The following is a 20493-nucleotide window of genomic DNA, read 5'->3' as shown; positions in this document are numbered from 1 at the left end:
CTGTTTGGCCATTCTGCAATTCACCATACAAGGAGAAAAGCTCATATTGCCATCACTTTCCTCCTAGTAATGCAATGCACCAATAGAAGAGTGCCGGTTGAGTCCATGGGAATTCTCCATGCCAGCCAATCTATATAAATAAAAATGTAATGTTCGTTTGTGGGATTAACAGAACTCAAAAACCACTGGACAAATTGACACCAAATTTGGACACAAGACACCTAACAACCCAATATATGTCCTTCACTCATAAAAACACTGGAAAACACAGCAGGAGGGACTTAAAAAGCCCCAAAAAGGTAAATGACAAAAAAACTAAATGACAATACAGAAAAAAAGGAAGAAAGAGGGAGGGAAGGGGAGAAAGAAAAGAAAAGAAAAGAAAGAGGGAGGGAGGGAAAGAAAGAAGGAAGGAAAGGGAGAAGGAAGCATGGAAGCAAAGAGAGAAGGAAGGAAGGAAGGAGAGAAGGCAGAAAGGAGAGAAAGAGGGAGGGAAAGAAAAGGGGGAAGGAGGGAGAGAAGCAAAGAAAAAAAGGGAAAGAAGGAAGGAAAGAGGGAGCGAAGGAAGGGGGAAGACGTAGAGAAAGAGGAAGGGAAGGAAAAAAGGAAAGAGAGAAGGAAGAAAAGAGAGACAGCAGAAGAGAAAGAAAAAGGGGAAGGAAGGAAGGGGATAGAGAAGGAAGGAAGGAAGAAGAGAAGGAAAGACGGGAAGGAAGGAAGGAAGGAAGGAAGGAAGGAAGGAAGAGGGAGTGAAGGAAGGAGGGAAAGAAGGAGAGAAAGAGGGAAGGTTGGCCACAGCAAAGCGTGGCGGGTACAGCTAATCTATATAAATAAAAATGTAATGTTCGTTTGTGGGATTAACAGAACTCGAAAACCACTCAACGAATTGACTCCAAATTTGGACACAAGACACCTAACAACCCAATCTATGTTCTTCAATTAAAAAATGATTTTGTCATTTGGGAGTTGTAGTTGCTGGGATATATAGTTCACCTACAATCAAAGAGCATTCTGAACCCCACCAACGATAAAATTGGGCCAAACCTCCCACACAGAACCCCCATGTGGGCCACAGCAACGTGTGGCAGGGGACAACTAGTCTTTATAAATAAAAATGTAATGTTCGTTTGTGGGATTAACATAACTCAAAAACCACTGGATGAATTGACACCAAATTTGGACACAAGACACCTAACAACCCAATGTATGTCCTTCACTCAAAAAATCAATTTTGTTATTTGGGAGTTGTAGTTGCTGGAATATACAGTACACCTGGAACAACCACTTCTTCAAGCTCCTCCTGAAAACTGCCAGGGTTGGGGCCTGCCTGATGTCCTTAGGGAGTGAGTTCCAGAGTCGAGGGGCCACCACCAAAAAGGCCCTCTCGGTGGTGGCTCCTCGACTCTGGTAAGAACCTGCACCTTGAATTGGGTCCGGTAAATGAATGGCAGCCAGTGGAGCTCCTTGAACAGGAGGGTTGACCGCTCCCTGTAAGGGGCCCCAGTTAACAACCTGGCTGCTGCCCATTGGATCATCTGAAATTTCCGGGACGTTTTCAAGGGCAGCCCCACGTAGAGTGCATTGCAGTAATCTAGTCTAGAGTTGACTAAGGCGTGGACCATCTTGGCCAGATCCGCCTTCCCGAGGTATGGTCGCAGTTGGCACACGAGTCTTAATTGTGCAAAGGCCCTCCTGGCCACCACCGACGCCTGAGCCTCAAACGTAAGTGAAGAATCCAGGAGGACCCCCAAATTGCGGACCTGTGACTTCAGGGGGAGTGCAACCCCGTCCAGCACAGGTTGCCACCCTATACCACGGTCTGGTTTATGATCGACCAGGAGGACCTCTGTCTTGTCGGGATTAATCTTCAGCTTGTTCGTCCTCATCCAGACAGCCACAGCGGTCAGGCACTCGTCCAGTACTTGAGGGGCTTCCTTGGAATTCGGTGAAAAAGAGTAGTAGAGTTGTGTGTCAACTGCATAGAGATGGCACCCAACTCCAAATGCCATCTCTATGCAGATGACACACAACTCTCCTACTGCCATCTGATGCTGTAGCCCAATATTGATTCTATTCATTTATATTTCTGACCGACTCAAATAAAGGACAACAACCACTTCCTACTGTGGTTTGAGCTCCACTGGGAAATAAGTTAACTTCCCAAGACAAGTGTGAAAAGGGGGAGGGAGAGAAAGAGACATCATGAGGTAATTTGAGACTTTCCTTCATCAAAATCCCATGAATCGAAATTAGATATGTGCCTGTCAGATGCACTGCCTGAGTAACTGTACACATCCCACTCTTCAAAGGACTGCAGAATGGTAATGGGTTTTCAGAGAGAAAGAGAAGTGCAAACTACACTGGATTAGTGGATCATCTTTTAGAAGCTGAGTGGGAAAAGTGTGTAAGAAGGAAGGGTCTAGGTATGTCGGCGAAACTCTGAGTTATATCTTTTCTTTAAAGAAGGATTTGGGAATGTGTTTACTTTTAATAGTTCACACCACTCTCTCTACAAACAATTTATTTTGTTGCATGGAAACAGAGGCTCTGCAGTCCCGCAGGCTAGACAGGGCTTAAACGGCTGTTTTTGGTGTGTCTGTTACAAGCTTTGCTAGCAGCAGCTTCAGAACCAGAAGCTATTAAGGGAAAAGAAAGCTTTCTTTACTGACTTATATTTTCCGTGCTTAGCGTCTGTTCAGTGAATATATTATTTGATTCCCCCAAACCTTAATTTGTATACAGTACAGCTCTTTACAGTTGCACATTCACAACTGCTACATATTCATGATCCCTAGGCAACCCCTTGTTTAGTTCTCTCCAGGGGGTAGACAAGGACTGTGACAGTCCCTAAACCTCACATACCAGTAAGCAGCTGTTGGTGAAGGTCCATTCCCCTGTTGATCAACAACCAGCTGCTTCACATCTCTAACACACACACACACAAAGACACCCTATGAACAATATTGAGCATCAAAAGGATTCACAATAGAAGTCCATTTTCAGCCTAGAAATAGATCATGGGAATAGGTGGGAAAATCAGGCAGCTGCTACTTGGTTAACAGGGGAGCAGACCCTTGTCAATCCCAGTGGCTGCTTTCTGATATTTGGAGATTGGGGGGCTCACTCGAGATTTCAACATGTGACCACACCATTATAGTTCTGTGTAGTACACAGTGGTCATATAAAGATTCCCAAATGTCTTTAGTACATGATATCCTATGTTCCTCCACCCATCTATGATTCTTAAGCCTCAGATGGGTGGAGGAACATAGGATATCATGTACTAAAGACATTTGGGAATCTTTATATGACCACTGTGTACTACACAGAACTATAATGGTGTGGTCACATGTTGAAATCTCGAGTGAGCCCCCCAATCTCCAAACATCAGAAAGCAGCCACTGGGATTGACAAGGGTCTGCTCCCCTGTTAACCAAGTTAACCTTGGGGAAAGCTGCCTGTATTCTTATGCACACTTCCCTGTTGTTGGTAAATTGATAAGAAGCAATTGGTAGCTTTTGCTCTGTTTCCCTTCACTCCCCCATCAGGAGTCAGTGACTTATCCACTGCCCTATGACATTACTTACTTACTTAGGTGATCCCTTGTTGTCCGAGTAGGATTGTCTTCCAAGATTGGTGTACTTGCGGTGGGTCTGTGGAGCCCTATTCTTGATCTGCATGTTCTCCCACAGTGAGGGCATTGGTTTCCAGGTGGAAGGCGGTCCCGGTCAGGGTTGGCTTAATGTGCCTTCCTCTTGGATCCACAGATTGAGAACCACTGCTTTAGCCTGAAATATCTTTCCTTGGAAGTGGCATAATCTACAACAGGCATGGGCAAACTTGGTCCCTCCAGATTGTTTTGGACTCCAGCTCCCAAATCCTACAGCACTGCTGGTCACAGCTGACCTCCAGCTGGAGCACCAAGGACCAGGGCTTCCCAGTTCTCAGTGTCTATGCCAGAGTTTTTAAGGTTGGCTTTGAGCCAATCTTTAAATCTCTTTTCCTGTCCACCAACATTCCATTTTCCATTCTTGAGTTCGGAGTAGACGAACTGCTTTGGAAGACGGTGGTCAGGCATCTGGACAATGTGGCCGGTCCAGCAGAGTTGATGGCGGAGGACCATCACTTCAGTGCTGGTGGTCTTTGCTTCTTCCAGCACGCTGACATTTGTCCACTTGTCTTCCCAACAGATTTGCAGGATTTTTCGGAGGCAATGCTGATGGAATCGTTCTAGGAGTTGCATGTGATGTCTGTAGACAGTCCATGTCTCGCAGGCGTGTAGCAGGGTTGGGAGGACAATCGCTTTATAAACCAGCATGTTGATATCCCAAAGGATGTCCCGGTCCTCAAACACTCTCTGCTTCATTTGGAAAATGCTGCACTCACAGAGCTCAGGCAGTTTTGTATTTCTGTATCAATGTTGACTTTTGTGGAGAGGTGACTGCCAAGGTAGTGGAAGTGGTCAACGTTTTCTAATGTTACACCATTAAGCTGTATTTCTGGCATTGGAGAGGGATTGGCTGATGACTGCTGGAAGAGCACTTTGGTTTCCTCGATGTTCAATTACAGGTCAAGCTTCTTGTAAGCTTCTGCAAAGGTGTATAGAGTGGTTTGTAAGTCTTCTTCTGAGTGCACACAAATGACGTTGTCATCAGCATATTGGAGTTCTATAACAGATGTTGTTGTAACCTTGGTTTTGTCTTTCAGTCTGTTGAGGTTAAATAGTTTGCCATCTGTCTGATAGATGATTTCCACTCCGGTGGGAAGCTTCCAATCAACAAGATGAAGTATCATAGCATGACCAGGGCCCTGTCCTTCCTGCTAAGTATCTCTCAACTGGGGATGTAAATCCTCAACTGTTTCACTCTCTCATGTAAAAAAGAATAATTAAAGCCAATTTCTCCCTGTTGCAGCAGAAAATAAACGTATAGAATTCTTTCCTCAACCCCATCACCCACACAATGTATTGAGTAAGAATTATTCTGTGGAGGAAAAAAATGCTTTCAGAGCAAGAAACTTTTTCTCTATAGCAAACAGGGTGATGAAAAGAAGGCCCCTGTGTTTTCCCTCGCAGGATAATTCTTCACAACAGTTTTGGGCATCAAATCCCAGGAGAAATTACACAAAATGTTCACTGGTTATTTCCCCTTGTGGAAGTCCTCAGTTGTTGGGAAATCTGTTTTTCAACCTAGGAATGAATAAGTCTGGCTTTAGGCCGGGACATGGAACTGAAACACTTTTGGTTGCCTTAGTGGATGATCTACGCCGGGAGCTAGACAGGGGGAGTGTGTCCCTGTTAGTTCTGCTGGACCTCTCAGCGGCCTTCGATACTGTCGACCATGGTATCCTTCTGGGACGCCTTGTGGGAATGGGTCTTGGAGGCACTGTTCTGCAGTGGCTCCAGTCCATCCTAGAGGGTCGATCTCAGAAGGTGTTGATGGGGGACACCTGTTCTGCCCCACAACCATTGTCTTGTGGGGTTCCACAGGGATCAATATTGTCTCCCATGCTGTTTAACATCTACATGAAGCCGCTGGGAGAGATCATCCGGAGTTTCGGGGTACAGTGTCATCTGTACGCGGATGATGTCCAACTCCTTTCCACCCACTACTAAGGAGGCTGTTCAAGTCCTGAACCGGTGCTTGACCGCTGTAACGGTCTGGATGAGGGTAAACAAATTGAAATTGAATCCAGACAAGACAGAGGTACTCCTGGTCAGTCGTAAGGCCGAACAGGGCATAGGGTTACAGCCTGTGTTGGATGGGGTCACACTCCTCCTGAAGATGCAGGTTCGCAGCTTGGGTGTGATCTTGGACTTGTCGTTGAGCCTGGAACCCCAGATTTCAGTGGTGACCAGGGGAGCATTCACACAGTTAAAACTTGTGCGCCAGCTGCGCCTGTACCTTGGGCAGTCTGACTTGGCCATGGTAGTCCACGCTCTGGTTACATCCTGTATAGACTACTGCAATGCTCTCTACGTGGGATTGCCTTTGAAGACTGCTCGGAAGCTTCAAATGGTCCAGCGTTCGGCAGCCAGGTTGTTAACAGGAGTGGCACTCAGGGAGCATACTACTCCTCTGTTGCGCCAGCTCCACTGGCTGCCAGTTTGCTACCGGGCACAATTCAAAGTGCTGGCATTAGCCTATAACGCCCTAAACGGTTCTGGCCCTACTTACCTCTCCGAATGCATCTCCTCCTATGAACCGGCTAGGACACTAAGATCATCTGAGGAGGCCCTGCTCTCTGTCCCACCTGCATCACAGGATGCTTGGCGGGAATGAGAGACAGGGCCTTCTCAGTGGTGGCCCCTCGGCTGTGGAATGCCCTGCCTGCAGATATCAGGTCGGCCCCCTCCCTGCTGGCGTTTCGGAGGAAAGTGAAGACCTGGCTGTTCGAACAAGCATTTGATTAAACAGTGTAATTGAACATAGGAATACGGAATAATGGATGATGAGACTGGATTCTGATTTTATTGTTGAGGCACTAATGATTGTTATTCTGATGTTTAATTATTTATGTTACAATTGTTTTTAATTGCCCTATACTTGTCTCATGATGCTTTGTATCGATGTTGTTCACCGCTTTGAGTCACCTGAGGGCTGAGAAAAGCGGTATATAAATAAAGTAAATAAATAAATAAGTGTGAATCATTCCATCCCTACTCTCAACTCAACCCATCCATCAACCTCCTTTGCTTTTTCCTTCTGGCATGGGCATTATTGTTATATAATGGTGACTGATGCAGGACGGTATCCCGTCTCTCATCATCACAGTGTTGGAAGGTATGCCATAGGAAAAGGTGAAAAAATGTCATAGGCCGTAGAAAAAGGTAAAAAGTGGAGAAAGCAATTGCATGCATTTCTATGTGCTAGTGATATATATCATGCTTTCCACTCTTCAGGATAGAAGTGACAGCCTGTAAGATATGATTGCTATGTTAGAAAGCCTATTTTAAATGACCTTTAAAATATAAGAATTTAAAAATCCAAACAAAGAAAGCTGCTGGGACAACAGATCATTTTTTTTGATATTAAAGTTTGTCTTAGGGGATATATTCATGGTGGAGAGTATGTTATTTATCTTTCTTCTTAGCTTCAAAGAAAAAAATAATAATCTTGAGGACATTTGAAAATAGTATCACAGTTATAGAAATATTGTACTCTCATAACTCAGATCCATAAGGGGCTTTGAAATGTACGTGTATTTTACTGTTATCACATGGCTTGGAACATAAAAACAATATAGCTTTATTTGGTTTTGGCAAAGTTGATACAGTAATTTTGAGGAAATGTTATGTTTTTTGAAAATAATAATTTTAGATTAGCTATTTGTTTGCTTTCTCATGAGGAGATAAAAAGTCAAGCTATCTTTTTTGTTGGCATTTCCACTAACTTTTCCGTTCTAAATAATATCATTTTTCCTTTCCTGTAATCACACTTGTCCTGCATTCTTCCTCCAGGTCTCAGGTTGTCAAATAATGAAAGGCTCCAAATATTGTATGTCATTTTATTTGGAGTCTTGCAAGGACAAAATATGAGCATCCCAACTTTAAATCTGGTTTACCTTTAATGAAAGTTGCTGGAATTCAATGGAGATTTCCAGCTTTCTCTGTATATTATATTATATTTTATTGATTTATGGAGAATATGTTTTCTATTTTGGATTTGAACATGTGAACAGATGCAACTAAACCCATTGGCTAGGAATATTTTAAATTCAATTTGCCATGATCCATTAAAAAGTTACTTTGTGGAAGACCCACTGAGCCTTTGGAATGAATGGCAAAGGCTATAATATTTGTTTCTATGTGGCTTACACTGACGAACTTCCCATGAACTACACCCAGTAAGACAAAGAAGAGAATACTAGGGTTTCTATGGAGTCATGGTCTTATCAGTAAGCCATAATAATAATAATAATAATAATAATAACAACACTTTATTTGTACCCCGCTACCATCTCCCCAAGGGACTCGGTGCGGCTTACATGAGGCCGAGCCTGAATACAACAATACAAGCAAAACAACAACAGTACAAGCAATTAAAATAAAACATAGACAATAAAATATACAACGTTATCACTAAGACAACACGAATTTTAAAACAGTGGGAAGGCCAAATGTAAAGTTAAAATGGAAATAATGCTGGGACATGGACGAAAGGTGATAGTGGCGTTTGTGGAAGGGCATACCAGCAGATCTAAAAAATGTAAAGTGCTTTGGAGGACAAAGTGCTATGGGATCATTATTCCGGGAAGGCACACTGGAACAACCTCATCTTCAAGCTCCTCCTAAAGAATGCCAAGGTTGGGGCCTGTCGGATGTCTTTAGGGAGTGAGTTCCAGAGTCGAGGGGCCACCACCAAAAAGGCCCTCTCTCTCGTCCCCACCAACCACGCCTGCAATGCTGGTGGGATCGAGAGCAGGGCCTCCCCGGATGATCGAAGGGATCATGTGGGTTCGTATACAGAGATGCGGTCATGCAGGTAAATCAAAATGGACCATCTTTCCTTATGAGCATAAATACCAGTGGTCTAAACTCTTCTGCCACTTGATGGAGAAGCAGTGCCATCACATTCCCATGGCATTTCCAAGACTAAGATGGAAAATGGGTATACTCTGTGAAGAGAACTGTTCAGGCCAATGTGCCTGGTTTTGACCGGTCCTGCCTCAGAGAGGGAATTTTTAGTGGGTGACAGAGAAGATAATCCATATTACCAGCACCAAGAATGGTTGTGTGTAGGCAGTAATAATTGAAGGGTGGCTTCAGTACTTCCCCATTTTTTAATTCTGTCTCACCAAATAGCAGCAGCTTGTGTGTTGCTCATAAATATATGAACTGACTTGTATTCCCAGCATATTTTATGTTGGCACATATGAATGGTAGTAGGTGTGTGCATTGTACTAAAACACAACTTCTATTCTGTTGCTGCAGGTGTCACCATTTGGGAGCTCATGACCTTTGGGGGAAAGCCCTATGATGGAATCCCAACAAGAGAAATCCCTGACTTGCTTGAGAAAGGGGAGCGCTTGCCACAGCCTCCCATCTGCACCATTGATGTTTACATGGTGATGGTGAAATGTGAGTAGTCCTTGTTCATTTGTAACTTTGTGGATAACTAGCATTGAAGTGATATTCCTTTGCCACTTGCATTCACACTCAGAAGTCCTTTGTAATTCTGTGTGCCATTTCGAACCTTCATATTCAAATAGCTGCCAGATTCTGTCTGAATATTATGCATGGGCATCTAGCAATTGTGAAGGAGATGAGTCTGACTGTGAAAATTTGTGTTAGCTTGGGTTCTTATTGCCAGCAGATAGTATCAGACATTGTTGCTGTGAAAACAGAATTGTAGCACACAAACTGCTGTCGTTTGCATGACAATCGATTTGCTAGATGGTAGCATTTCACATAATTACGGTACCCAGGTAGTCACATAGTAAAGGTTGTAAAAGGGTGAAAGTTCGCTCCAGATGACATAATGAAGAAGAAAGGAAATCCAATATGTTTTATTAAAAAGGAACTGGATTAACAGGATGAAACAAGCGGAGCCTTTGGAAGCAGACATTTATATGCAGAATCTGTAGTTTATTACGGGCATTGCTATGTTAGCTGCATATTGAATTCATGGCATAATGGAGGGGGGGGGGGAGGGTAAAGCAAACAAAAAAAACAGGATTTTTTTCATTTTTGCTATTTGCATCTGTTTTTTTCACCCAACTTATCCTTCCCACCCCATGTGCACGTGCTAGAAAATGTGACCCTGAAGCTCACACTTCTAATTTTGAAAGAATTAAGGAGGTCTCCATGGTGTTTCTGACTTAATTTAAATGAGATTAACAAGCAACCATTTCCTCCATATGGGGTTTGCTGCTCATGTGTACAGATGAAAACATTTCAACTACGAATATCATGAAGCTAATCCATCTAACCGCTCAAGTTGATAGACTGCAGCAGTATGCAGGAGGTTTAATGCAAAGTGCCAACTCAATTCAGTGCCACAGTGAGATGATACAATACCAGCACATGCTGATGTTCAGGCTCAACTTGTACAGGTTGAGCAGGAGAAGCATTCTTTCCATTTGATAGCACACAACAGTTTAAGCAAGTTTCTCTGTTCAGATTTCTAGAGGAAATTATAAATTAAGAACAAGGTATTAGTAAATGGAGCAAAACATATGTTATCAGAAGTGTGGTTTCTTCATTCAGTTGGAAGATACAGCCCCCTGCTTCTCATGGAAAGTTATCCATCCCTTTCTTGGCTGCAATGTTTTGCACTGTACATACGAGCTGATTTTTCAGTCCAACGTCATCTGCCCATAAAAAACCTTTTCTTTACATGCTTATATTCTGGAGTGAGAAATTATTTCCTGCAAAGAATCGCTGAATCAGCTGCAGTTTGAAATGGTATGGCTTCAGCAAAGCTCATCCACCACAGGGCAAAGCCAGACTCTTACATTTTGCCCTGAATGTCAAGGGTTTATGTGCAGGTACAGCTGTACCAGGAGCTCCAATTTTGTTTGCTTTGCATTGAATGTTTGTTATAGTCCTAAGTTTCAGGGACTCTGCAGATAGGTGGTTTCTTTTGGCTGCAATCATAGGGCAAGCCACCTGTCAATTATCGTTAGGTTCCCTAGTCCCGCCCCCCTTTGGTCTTTGGAAGGGAAGTGAGCCATTTTGTTAGTGTCAGCTAGGTTAGCCAATTTATAGGATGTGTTTACTTCCCCTGTACAAAGGCTTCAACCTTTAAGAATTCCAGGGTCACGGAAACTCTAACAGAATCTCCAGGGGAGAACAGCTTTAAGAGTCTCCTAAGAACTCCAGCTTTCCACAGCCTTGAGAGTTTCCAGGAAGACAGCCTTAAGGTCTAAAGAACTCCAGCTGGAGAACATCCATTGCCTTGCTGGTAGATCCTCTCAGCGCTCGAGAAGCAGTTCGGCCTGGCAGTGGAACCCACACCAGTGAGGGTTGGATTTTAGTCAGCCTTGGGAGAAGTTAAAAAAGGGGAATTTTCCTTTAGAGAAAGTTATTGAAAATAGTGCCTGTCCCCTCTGGGCAAGATTGAGAGAACTAAATTTTTACCAAGAAAGCCTTAAAGTCCCTGTTTGATTCATTAATAAAAGACTTTGTTGTATTTTTCAAGCCATATCAAGACTCTTTTGTAGTGGAAACCTCTGAGAACTTCTTCTTAGGCCCCTGGCTTCCCGCTGGGCAAAGGATACACATCCTATATTTAAAGCCAACCAAATATAGGCCCAGCGGCGACAGAACAGTTTATTTGAATTCCAGAGGTTTGTGGGAAATAGCTCCATATTAAAAACAGGTTGAGTCTCTCTAATCTGGGATCAAAAGTGATCCCTTTTTCAGATTTTGGAATACTTGTATTTACATAATGAGATGTCTTGGAGATGGAAGCTAAGTCAAGCACAAAATTCATTTATGTTTCATATATACACCTTATACACATTGCCTAAAGGCAATTTTATACATACTTCAGTGCATGAAACAAAATTTGTGTACATTGACCATCAGAAAGCACAATTTTGGAGTATTTCAGGATTCCAGAATTCCTAAAAAGAAGTACCGTATATTCCTGAGAACAAGAGGACTTTTTGGGCCTGGAAAATCTTATTAAAAGTCGGGGGTCGTCTAGTACGCTGGGTATAAAAATGGGAGGCATAAAAAAAATGCCCCAGCGGGCATGACCAAGGCACACCACTGCCCGGGGTTGCTGGGAGTCATAGTCCAGAGGCTCCTCCTTGGACCTGGGTGTGCCTAGTGGCCTTCGGAGGCTTCTGCCAGCCACTCGGGTGGCCTTGCTTCCTTCCTGTCTCTCCTGGCTGCCTGCAAATAGCAATGTGGGAGGATCTGGAGAACCTTGAAAGTAGAGCAGGGAGAGCGGCGGGGACAATTTATTTATTTATTTATTTAGAGCTTTTATAACCCGGTCTTCTCGACCACTGAAGAGGGACTCAGGAAGGGACTCATGAAGCAGGAACCTATGGTGTGAGGATGTAATACAGTCACCAATTAAGCATTATTAAGTCCCATTGATTCCAATTTTATTATAGATAATAAGCTCATGACCAAATCAATTGAAGTTTTTTTAAAAAAAAAAATGCTTACTTTCAGTTGGATGAGTCCTCACATTTATGCTCCCCCATAAGAATTGTTTAATTAACTTATCATCAAAAATCAATCATTGCTTTTTATTAATCAGAAACCTTTCTTTGGTCCCTATGCAATTTGCAGGTTGGATGATTGATGCTGACAGTCGACCTAAGTTCAAGGAGCTGGCTGCTGAATTTTCAAGAATGGCTCGAGATCCTCAGAGATATCTGGTCATTCAGGTGAGTGTATCCTTGGTATCTTTACTGCCATCATATACACATATATACATACTAAGGAGCCACAGATTCTCTCAAACCCTCCAATCATGTACTGGTATGACTTTTGATTCTCACATTCTCATTTTATCCAACACCTGTAAAATATATCAGTGTTTGTTGAACAATACTGGTATGAAGAAGCAGAAATACTGCTGTACTGGCAGGCTTATCCCTTGCACAGGGGCGGCTCAACCCATTACGCAAAGTAAGCATTTGCAGTATAGTTGATTTTGCCCAGGGGTGCTCTTGAGGTGCTCTTGGGGGAAAATAGACCTTGACATATGCGAGTTGTAGTTACTGGGATGTATAGTTCACCTACAATCAAAGAGCATTCTGAACTCCACCAATGATGGAATTGAACCAAATATGGAACACAGAACTCCCACGACGAACAGAAAATATATATCAGTGATTGGTTGGGGGGGGGGGGGTTGCAAAATACTGTTTGCTTACCGCTGAAAATTACCTAGGGCCACCTCTGCCCTTGCATATCAAAAATTAAAAACAATGTAATCATTAATTGGTCTGCTACAAAATAGAGATATTCAAATTAAACTTCTTACCCAAACTGTAATGCAATTTACTATCTCTTTCTAAACCTCAGTTCACTTATTCTTGACCAACCAATACAGATCAAGCTGCTCAAGTTTGTAGCCCAGAACTTTGCAAATTAGTTGCTCTGGTTTTTTTGCATAACATAATTGTAGCTCTTTGATAGCGTTTTTGTTATGGATCCATGCCATGGAGTTCTTAGAATTTGGAGATCTCAGACACATTTGGAATTCTCTGCCAGAGAGTTCTAGTGCTGCACAATGCTACAACCTCGATCTGTCTAATCTGCCTTGGAAATTTAAGTGCTATCACTGAACTATATTGTGTAGTGGGGAAGACAATCTTTTATCTTCATATTTATATTCTGTTTTATGTTGTTGTATTTTATATCCAAGTGTGTGTTTTTTATCATGTTTGTTTAGGACTTGTCCCTATGTAAGCCACTCTGAGTCCCTTTGGTGAGATGTAGGTGGGGTATAAAAATAATATTATTATTATTATTGGAGCCCCCAGTGGCACAGTGGGTTAAAGCGCTGAGCTGCTGAGCTTGTTGATTGAAAGGTCGCAGGTTCAATTCCGGGGAGCGGCGTGAGCTTCCGCTGTCAGCCCTAGCTTCTGCCAACCTAGCAGTTCAAAAACATGCAAATGTGAGTAGATCAATAGGTACCGCTCTGGCGGGAAGGTAACGGCGCTCCATGCAGTCATGTTTATAGTGAGGTATTTTATGGTATGGGGTTTATAGTGAAGTATTTTATGGTATGGGGTTTAGCATTAGTTACCCAATAGTACTCCAGCAAAAGAAATATGGAATATTAAGATAAAATATACGGTGGCCAGTGACCTAAGAGAGAATTGGTATAAAATGTTTTATCGCTGGTACTATACCCCAGAAACGGTGCTCCATGCAGTCATGCCGGCCACATGACCTTGGAGGTGTCTACGGACAACACTGGCTCTTCGGCTTAGAAATGGAGATGAGCACCACACCCCAGAGTCAGACATGACTGGACTTAATGTCAGGGGACTACCTTTACCATTATTATTATTATTATTATTATTATTATTATTATTATTATCTTCATTACAAGTTCTTCATTACATTTATGAAGGCAATATTAATTTTTGGTAAGTTCCTTTCAAAACCAAACCAAATGAAATTCTCAACTTGCTTCAGTTGCCAGATGACAATTTCTTTTAACTAATCCAAACTCACAAATAGCTACAGGAATTTGTCAGCATAGAGGGGAACAAGTCCTGTTCATTTGACAAGTAGTTGTTAAAGAGACCGGATCTCTTGAAGAAAAGAAAGAGTTGAAACCTATCCCATACATAATTTATCATGCTTGTTTTCAGCTAAAATTGGTATTCGTAGTTTACTTTGTAGTTAAAAAAATCCATGTCAAGGTGAGACAAAATTTGGGAATTTGTTCCTCCTACGGCCCTGATAGCAAACCTTTGACACGTGTGTCAGCGCTGACACATGTAGCCATTTTCAATGACACACGGCAGCATGCAGCCGCATACAAAGAAGTATGGGGCTGCATGCCAGGTGCAGTAGACGAGGATGAAACATTTGCTGTAATGTATTGTAGTCACTCTGTACCGGATATCTGTAGGCCAATACAACATAACTCTGGCACAGCGCATCTAGTTCTGGGACTTCCAGTTAGGCTGTTAGAGAATCTTTGACCTCACTTCTGCCTGGTGGAGCAGGGAGCAGCGCAATGCCATGGGGGATGCATCTCTGGGGGCCCTGTGATCGCCATTACCAGCAACAACATAACCACAGCAACCATCATCCAATCTACTGTTCTGGGGTGTTGTGGATTTCTAATTGACCATCATTACTGAGATAAGTGAGGAGGAAGCTGGAAGAGGCAAGGGCCTGTGCTATGGGTTCCCACCATTAGAAATAGCGACAGCCATCTTAATTTACATAAACAATGCCATCTTGTAGCATAGTACAGACTCCATTTCACCACCACTACTGTTGTGCATCCTTATGAACCCCTGTTTCTGCTTATTAACCCTGCCCTTTCCTAAAAGACAGTTACATGTGCCATCTTGTGGTCAGTTAGGCTAGTTATCCCCGAATTGCCTAAAGTTATACTGTATATTGCAATTATACATTTTTGTTAATCAAACTTTAAATATTGTGAAATTATGGGGTTTTTTTCTCAAAGTGACACACTACCCAAGTTATGCTCAGTTTTTGGGTGAATTTTGACACACCAAGCTCAAAAGGTTGCCCGTCACTGTCCTAGGGCATGGTGTGTGTATATGTGTGATTTTTTTTTTAGCCAATCCCCTATTTAAAAAGTAATACAAATTAATTGAAACTGGGAGTGATATAATGGCATCCAGGACTTCAAGATCTCATGTTGGAAGCAATGCAACCCTGCAACAGCTGGCTCTTCTCCAATCCTGCCTTACATTAACTGATACTATGACAACCCACAGTTTGCATCTGTTGCTTAGTATCTGAAAGTACCCATAAGTATGTGAAGATGTTCCCCATGGGAGCTGGCCAGGTTGGTGACTACAAGGATTAAATCTTTATTCCATCACCACAGGCAAGTGATAGTTGTTGCTGTACTCGCCAACCTCTTTTCCCTCTCTCAGTAAGAGAGCTGTATTTGGTGGCTTAATTTATCTTTCAATGCTGTTCTTGTTATTATGTTAACACCAGGCAGGACAACAAAGATAAAATGAAGTTTCAGCAAGATGATTTATTTTGCTTTGCAGCCGTGTCCTTTTTACACATCCATTAGCATCTGCTCAGTATGGGATCCATAGCAATATATTGGATTCTCCTATTCAGCCAAACTGGAGCAGAATTAACCTTTTCCTCCCTTCTCAAAAAAAAACAACCCCCCAAACCACCATTAAAAAAATCAATACCTTAATATTTAGTTTCCATGCTCTGGAGAGATTCTTTTTAAGCACTGTGCTAATAACTCAGGTAGGAGTAAAAAGAATCAATTTTTCTACCCATTGGGGAGTGGGGCTTTTCTCGCGGCTATATGTACAAATTGGCTTATATAAAAATACTGAATGTCAGTATCCTAAATTGTTTACCAAAGTGATGGTCTCTGTTTCAGAATTAGAAGTCTGAAAGAGGTAAAGCAGCAACCTAGATCAGATCCATGTAATAGAGGAAGATAATACAATTCCAGGAAATAAAAGAGTTGGGATTCTGGAGGCAGATAGGGCTAGGAATCTAGGGCTAAGAGTGTATTTACACTGCAGAATTAATTCAGATTGACACCACTTTAACTGCTATGGCTCAATGCTTCCATCACCACAAATGGAACCATTTCTTTTTTTTCTTCTTTCCAAGTTCACATCAAAATCCAATTGTCATTTTAATTTCAGTGCTATACATTATATGTATAACAGCAATCATATCTTGTCAATTACAAGAATATTTTGAATGGGGTTGAGGTTTAATTGATAACAGTCATTACATTTCTATCCTAATATCTCCAATAATAGTTTTCTTCATATAATTTTGAGGAAATATTATGAAAAAATTATCTATTAGGCAGAAATATGCAAGAAGTGTTTTCAGGGAAGCAAAAATAATCAAATGTATTGTGTCAGTACGATTTGGCATGATAATAATAATAATAATAATAATAATAATAATAATCCTTTATTTATACCCCGCTACCATCTCCCGGAGGACTCGGTGCGGCTTACAAGAGGCCGAGCCCAAATACATCAATAAAACAACACAGCAATACAGACAATAAATAAACTCATAAACAAAGCAATAAACAATAACAGTAACACCATGACGCATTAAAAACCTATGGCAGGGCTAAATGTAATAATTAAAATTTTAAAATACTGAGCATGACAAGATGACATATAACTATTTAGAGAGAAATGGAGTGAGCAGATGTGACAGTAATGTGACAGATTATGGGCAAAGTATCCAAAGTGTTCATTTTTCATTTTCATTCACTGTGCCACATCCAGGGTGATGATCGTATGAAGCTCCCAAGCCCAAATGACAGCAAGTTTTTCCAAAATCTGCTGGATGAGGGAGACTTGGAAGACATGATGGATGCCGAGGAATATCTGGTCCCTCAGGCATTTAACATTCCACCACCCATCTACACTTCCAGAGCAAGAATGGACTCCAACAGGGTAAGAACAAATAATGGCATTGGATGAACCAGGGGGAAAAAAGCAACCACTTTATAATGTTTTCTGCTGACCAGAATTACTATTATATTCCTCCCCAGCAACCGCTTATGCTGACTGTGGAAGTGGGAATTGTAGTCCTACATATGGGAAAGTTGCCATGCTGAGCAAGTTGCTACATTCATTCAGGGAAGATTGCATGGTCCTAATTATACCCAGCACCATAAGCAATGTGTGTGATATCAAAGACCTATCTCTGAGGAATTACCTAATATATGACCTCATCAGACAGGCCAGATTTGGCGGTGTTCATCAGTTCTGCTTCAGTTTTGCTATGGAGTATGCCAGCTCCCATCCCACGATGTACATCTCCTTCCGGCGGGGTTCTGTGGCAAAACTGAAGAGGAAACGGCATACACCACTGCAGTAGCAAGACAAAAGGCTTTCTGTGTTGCATTAGGTCCAATGGGTGAAGCAAGGTGGAAGATGCTTCCCCCTGTGGGACGGGGCAAGGGGGAAGCCAGGCAATGTGGGGCATGGGAAGACGTTCCCCATGCCAGACACCACCAGATTCCCCCAATCCATGGCGATTCCGGTGGAAAATGTGATAAGGTCCTTTGTAAGATCCTGAATTTTAGGCCATCACCCATACAGGAAGTGAAAAACTACAGTTCCACATTTCCAGATCTACTATTTTTCCATATTACTGTTGTGAATATGAACCAACAGCAGTGTGCTATCAGTGTCATATGCCCACATACATATGATTTACTTGCATATATGTTCCTTTTTTAATCATATAATCATAAACATGTCCCTTGGTGAGGACTTGCAGCTACCTTAGGATCTGAATAATCTCTCCTACCATTCCCTTTGCAGGAGCTCTTCCTGTGGCTTGATAGCTGCCAGGGGTGGTGGGGGGGGGGGGGGGGGAGAGGATGCACAACTCTGTAGACTCAAATGTAGGATCCTAGTCAAAGTCCCAAGTGCTCCAGTCCCTGGCATTCTCCATTGCTGAACAAACCTCAGCTTGGGACCATAGAAAGCCACTACCAGGCAGGACAGATGATTCTGAGCAAGGCAGAGGATTAACAACTCAATATTAAGCAGATTGTTATGTCCCTTGTAAAAGTGCATACCCATTAAACATGAAATCATTGATAAGTGTAGGAGTTAAGCAAAACAATGGAAACACAGCCGACACTCAATATAAACAATCCACATTTCCTGACATTCTATTTCCTTTGAGTAACGTGGGATTTACATTTGTTTGCTCTAATGAATATTAATACTAAATGGACCCCTTATAACTGGTGCCATTACTGCAAGTGGTGAATAAACCGAAGCAGCTTAGGCAGTTTATGTTCATTGTTACTGGGAAATTAAATTTTATAGGAAAGTTTCCAAATTCTCCAGTAAAGCAAGCATGGAAGGTTGACAACTAGAAGTCTAGAAGTGGTTCCCAGAAATTAAAAGTTTTTTAATGGAAGTCTTTGGGAAATTATATTTTTGTTTAGATAGAGGTAATCATAAAAGGAAATAAGTCTTTCTCAGCACTGCCCTTAGGAATTTAAGGCTCAGGAGACACCTGACTTGAATTAGTATTACAAATGATGAATTGTTCCGTATTAACTTTGATCTTCTTGGGTTTGTGCAAATTAAGAATGGTGGCATGGGAGTGTTTCTGGGCTACCTCAAATTCACAACATATAGAAAGCTCCTTGTCTTCTCTTTCTACATTATTTATTTATTTACAGTATTTATATTCCACCCTTCTCACCATGCAGGGGACTCAGGGTGCTTTACAATGTACATATACATGGCAAACATTCAATGCCATAGACACACAACAGAAATAGACAGACACACAGAGACCATTTAACATTCCAGCTTCATGAGGGTATTCTGGCCACCAGGGGAGCTGTTGCTTCGCCGTCCATTTATGACACTGATGGAGTACTTCCTCATTCTTTGCATGCTTGCCGGAGATTTTTATGGTGTCGTACATAAGGCAATACTGTTTTTGGAAAATTGAGTGGGATATAACTTTATGAAAAGAAGCTGTGACGATCTGCTATGAGTTACTGTTGTGTGATTTTCCACAAAAGATTATTTTCATATTCACTAACAAGGTCCCAGATTTATGGCTGATCTTGTATGGAATGGGGGACATTTGAAATGACAGTTGACTGAATTTCAATCTACTAAACTGGTTCATTCAGTCCATAGAGCCTTGGGCGGGTTTTGAAGCCCAGTCTCCCCTAAGAAACAAGCATAAGAAGAGGATTAGGGTTACTGCTTCTATGAAATTGTAAGAAATGGGTTTTGAACTTGACTTCAATCTTGAGGAGTAATCCTGCAGTCTACAGTGGGTTTGCCTTCACTTTTTTCACAAGGGAAGGTGCAGCAGAGTCCTATTACCACTTGCCTTTCCCATCAGGTGAACAAAGAGAGGTGAAATCATTACATGACTCACTCTTAGAGATGGAATTCTTCAGTTTCTTCATCTTCAAAGGAAGTAGTGAGTAATTTTAGTCATTTTTCTTGCCATTCAGTTTGGCATTTATTCCACACAGATTCACTCTTTTTTTGCAACAAAAGCAGCAGCTATATTATTTCCTGTGTAGAAGGTATTGTTCCCTGCGTAGAAAAAGCTATAGCTAGGGACTTATTTTGTGCAAAGCTGTCAAAATGTGATCTTGCTTTTTACCCCTTGGGAATCCTTAGGAATCTGTGCTTCAGGATAAATGGATAAGTATATTTGAAAAAAAGAAAGCACCAATTTCAATTGCAAGTACCAGCAGACATTGCTGGGAAATGGCCTTCCCTGAAATTTTTGAGAGCCAGTGACAATAAGCCTCACAGACTTTCCCCCAAATTCTGGTGTGCTTTTTAAAGATCTTATTTTTCAGCTGAAAATGACTCATGGGTATGATCTGGACTGTTGTGTGTCTCACCCAAGTTCAACTTACTTCTTCTGGCCACTGGGCATGGTAGCATGGCTCAACAAAGCTTAAGAGGGGGTAAAAATAATTCTCCAACCTTCCATACAGAACTTCCTATGTAAGATAGCCATTCTTTCTATTAAATTCCACAGATTATAAGGACCTCATTACATGCTGGTGCTTAAGCCAGGGAACAGTGGGGGAATCCGTGGGGCATGGAGAGAACCATCCTTAAAATCATGCATCACCTTCCCCATTCCATGAGGGAAACCTTCACTGCCCCCCCCCCATGCTGTCCCTGGCTTAGCCACCCATTTTCTCTGTGCTCCATCATAGGAAACTTCCAGGATGAAGCCAGGATGGATCCTGGATGGATCCATGCCACAAGTAGTCCAGCATCATATAATGGGCTCCGTCGGGCTCCAAACTGGCTACATCCTGGAAGAATAGGGCAGGG

At 42.1% G+C, this 20493-nt stretch overlaps 1 protein-coding gene across 5 annotated transcripts in view; it reads left to right on the top strand.

Annotated features, from left to right (window-relative positions):
- The window catches only part of ERBB4 (erb-b2 receptor tyrosine kinase 4), a 1155234-nt gene that overhangs the window by 1093747 nt on the left and 40994 nt on the right, over positions 1–20493 (top strand). For all 5 annotated transcript variants that reach the window (XM_067470344.1, XM_060781240.2, XM_067470353.1 and 2 more), the window contains exons 23-25: positions 8933–9079; positions 12251–12348; positions 16924–17094. In XM_067470344.1, coding sequence (XP_067326445.1) covers positions 8933–9079; positions 12251–12348; positions 16924–17094 — 416 coding nt within the window. The remainder of the gene's footprint in view (positions 1–8932; positions 9080–12250; positions 12349–16923; positions 17095–20493) is intronic.

The sequence above is a fragment of the Anolis sagrei genome, chromosome 1, assembly GCF_037176765.1.
Source record: "Anolis sagrei isolate rAnoSag1 chromosome 1, rAnoSag1.mat, whole genome shotgun sequence".
Classification (NCBI taxonomy): Eukaryota; Metazoa; Chordata; class Lepidosauria; order Squamata; family Dactyloidae; genus Anolis; species Anolis sagrei.
The sequence above is the reverse complement of the archived record's forward strand: the minus strand, read 5'-3'. Positions and strand labels throughout refer to the sequence as shown.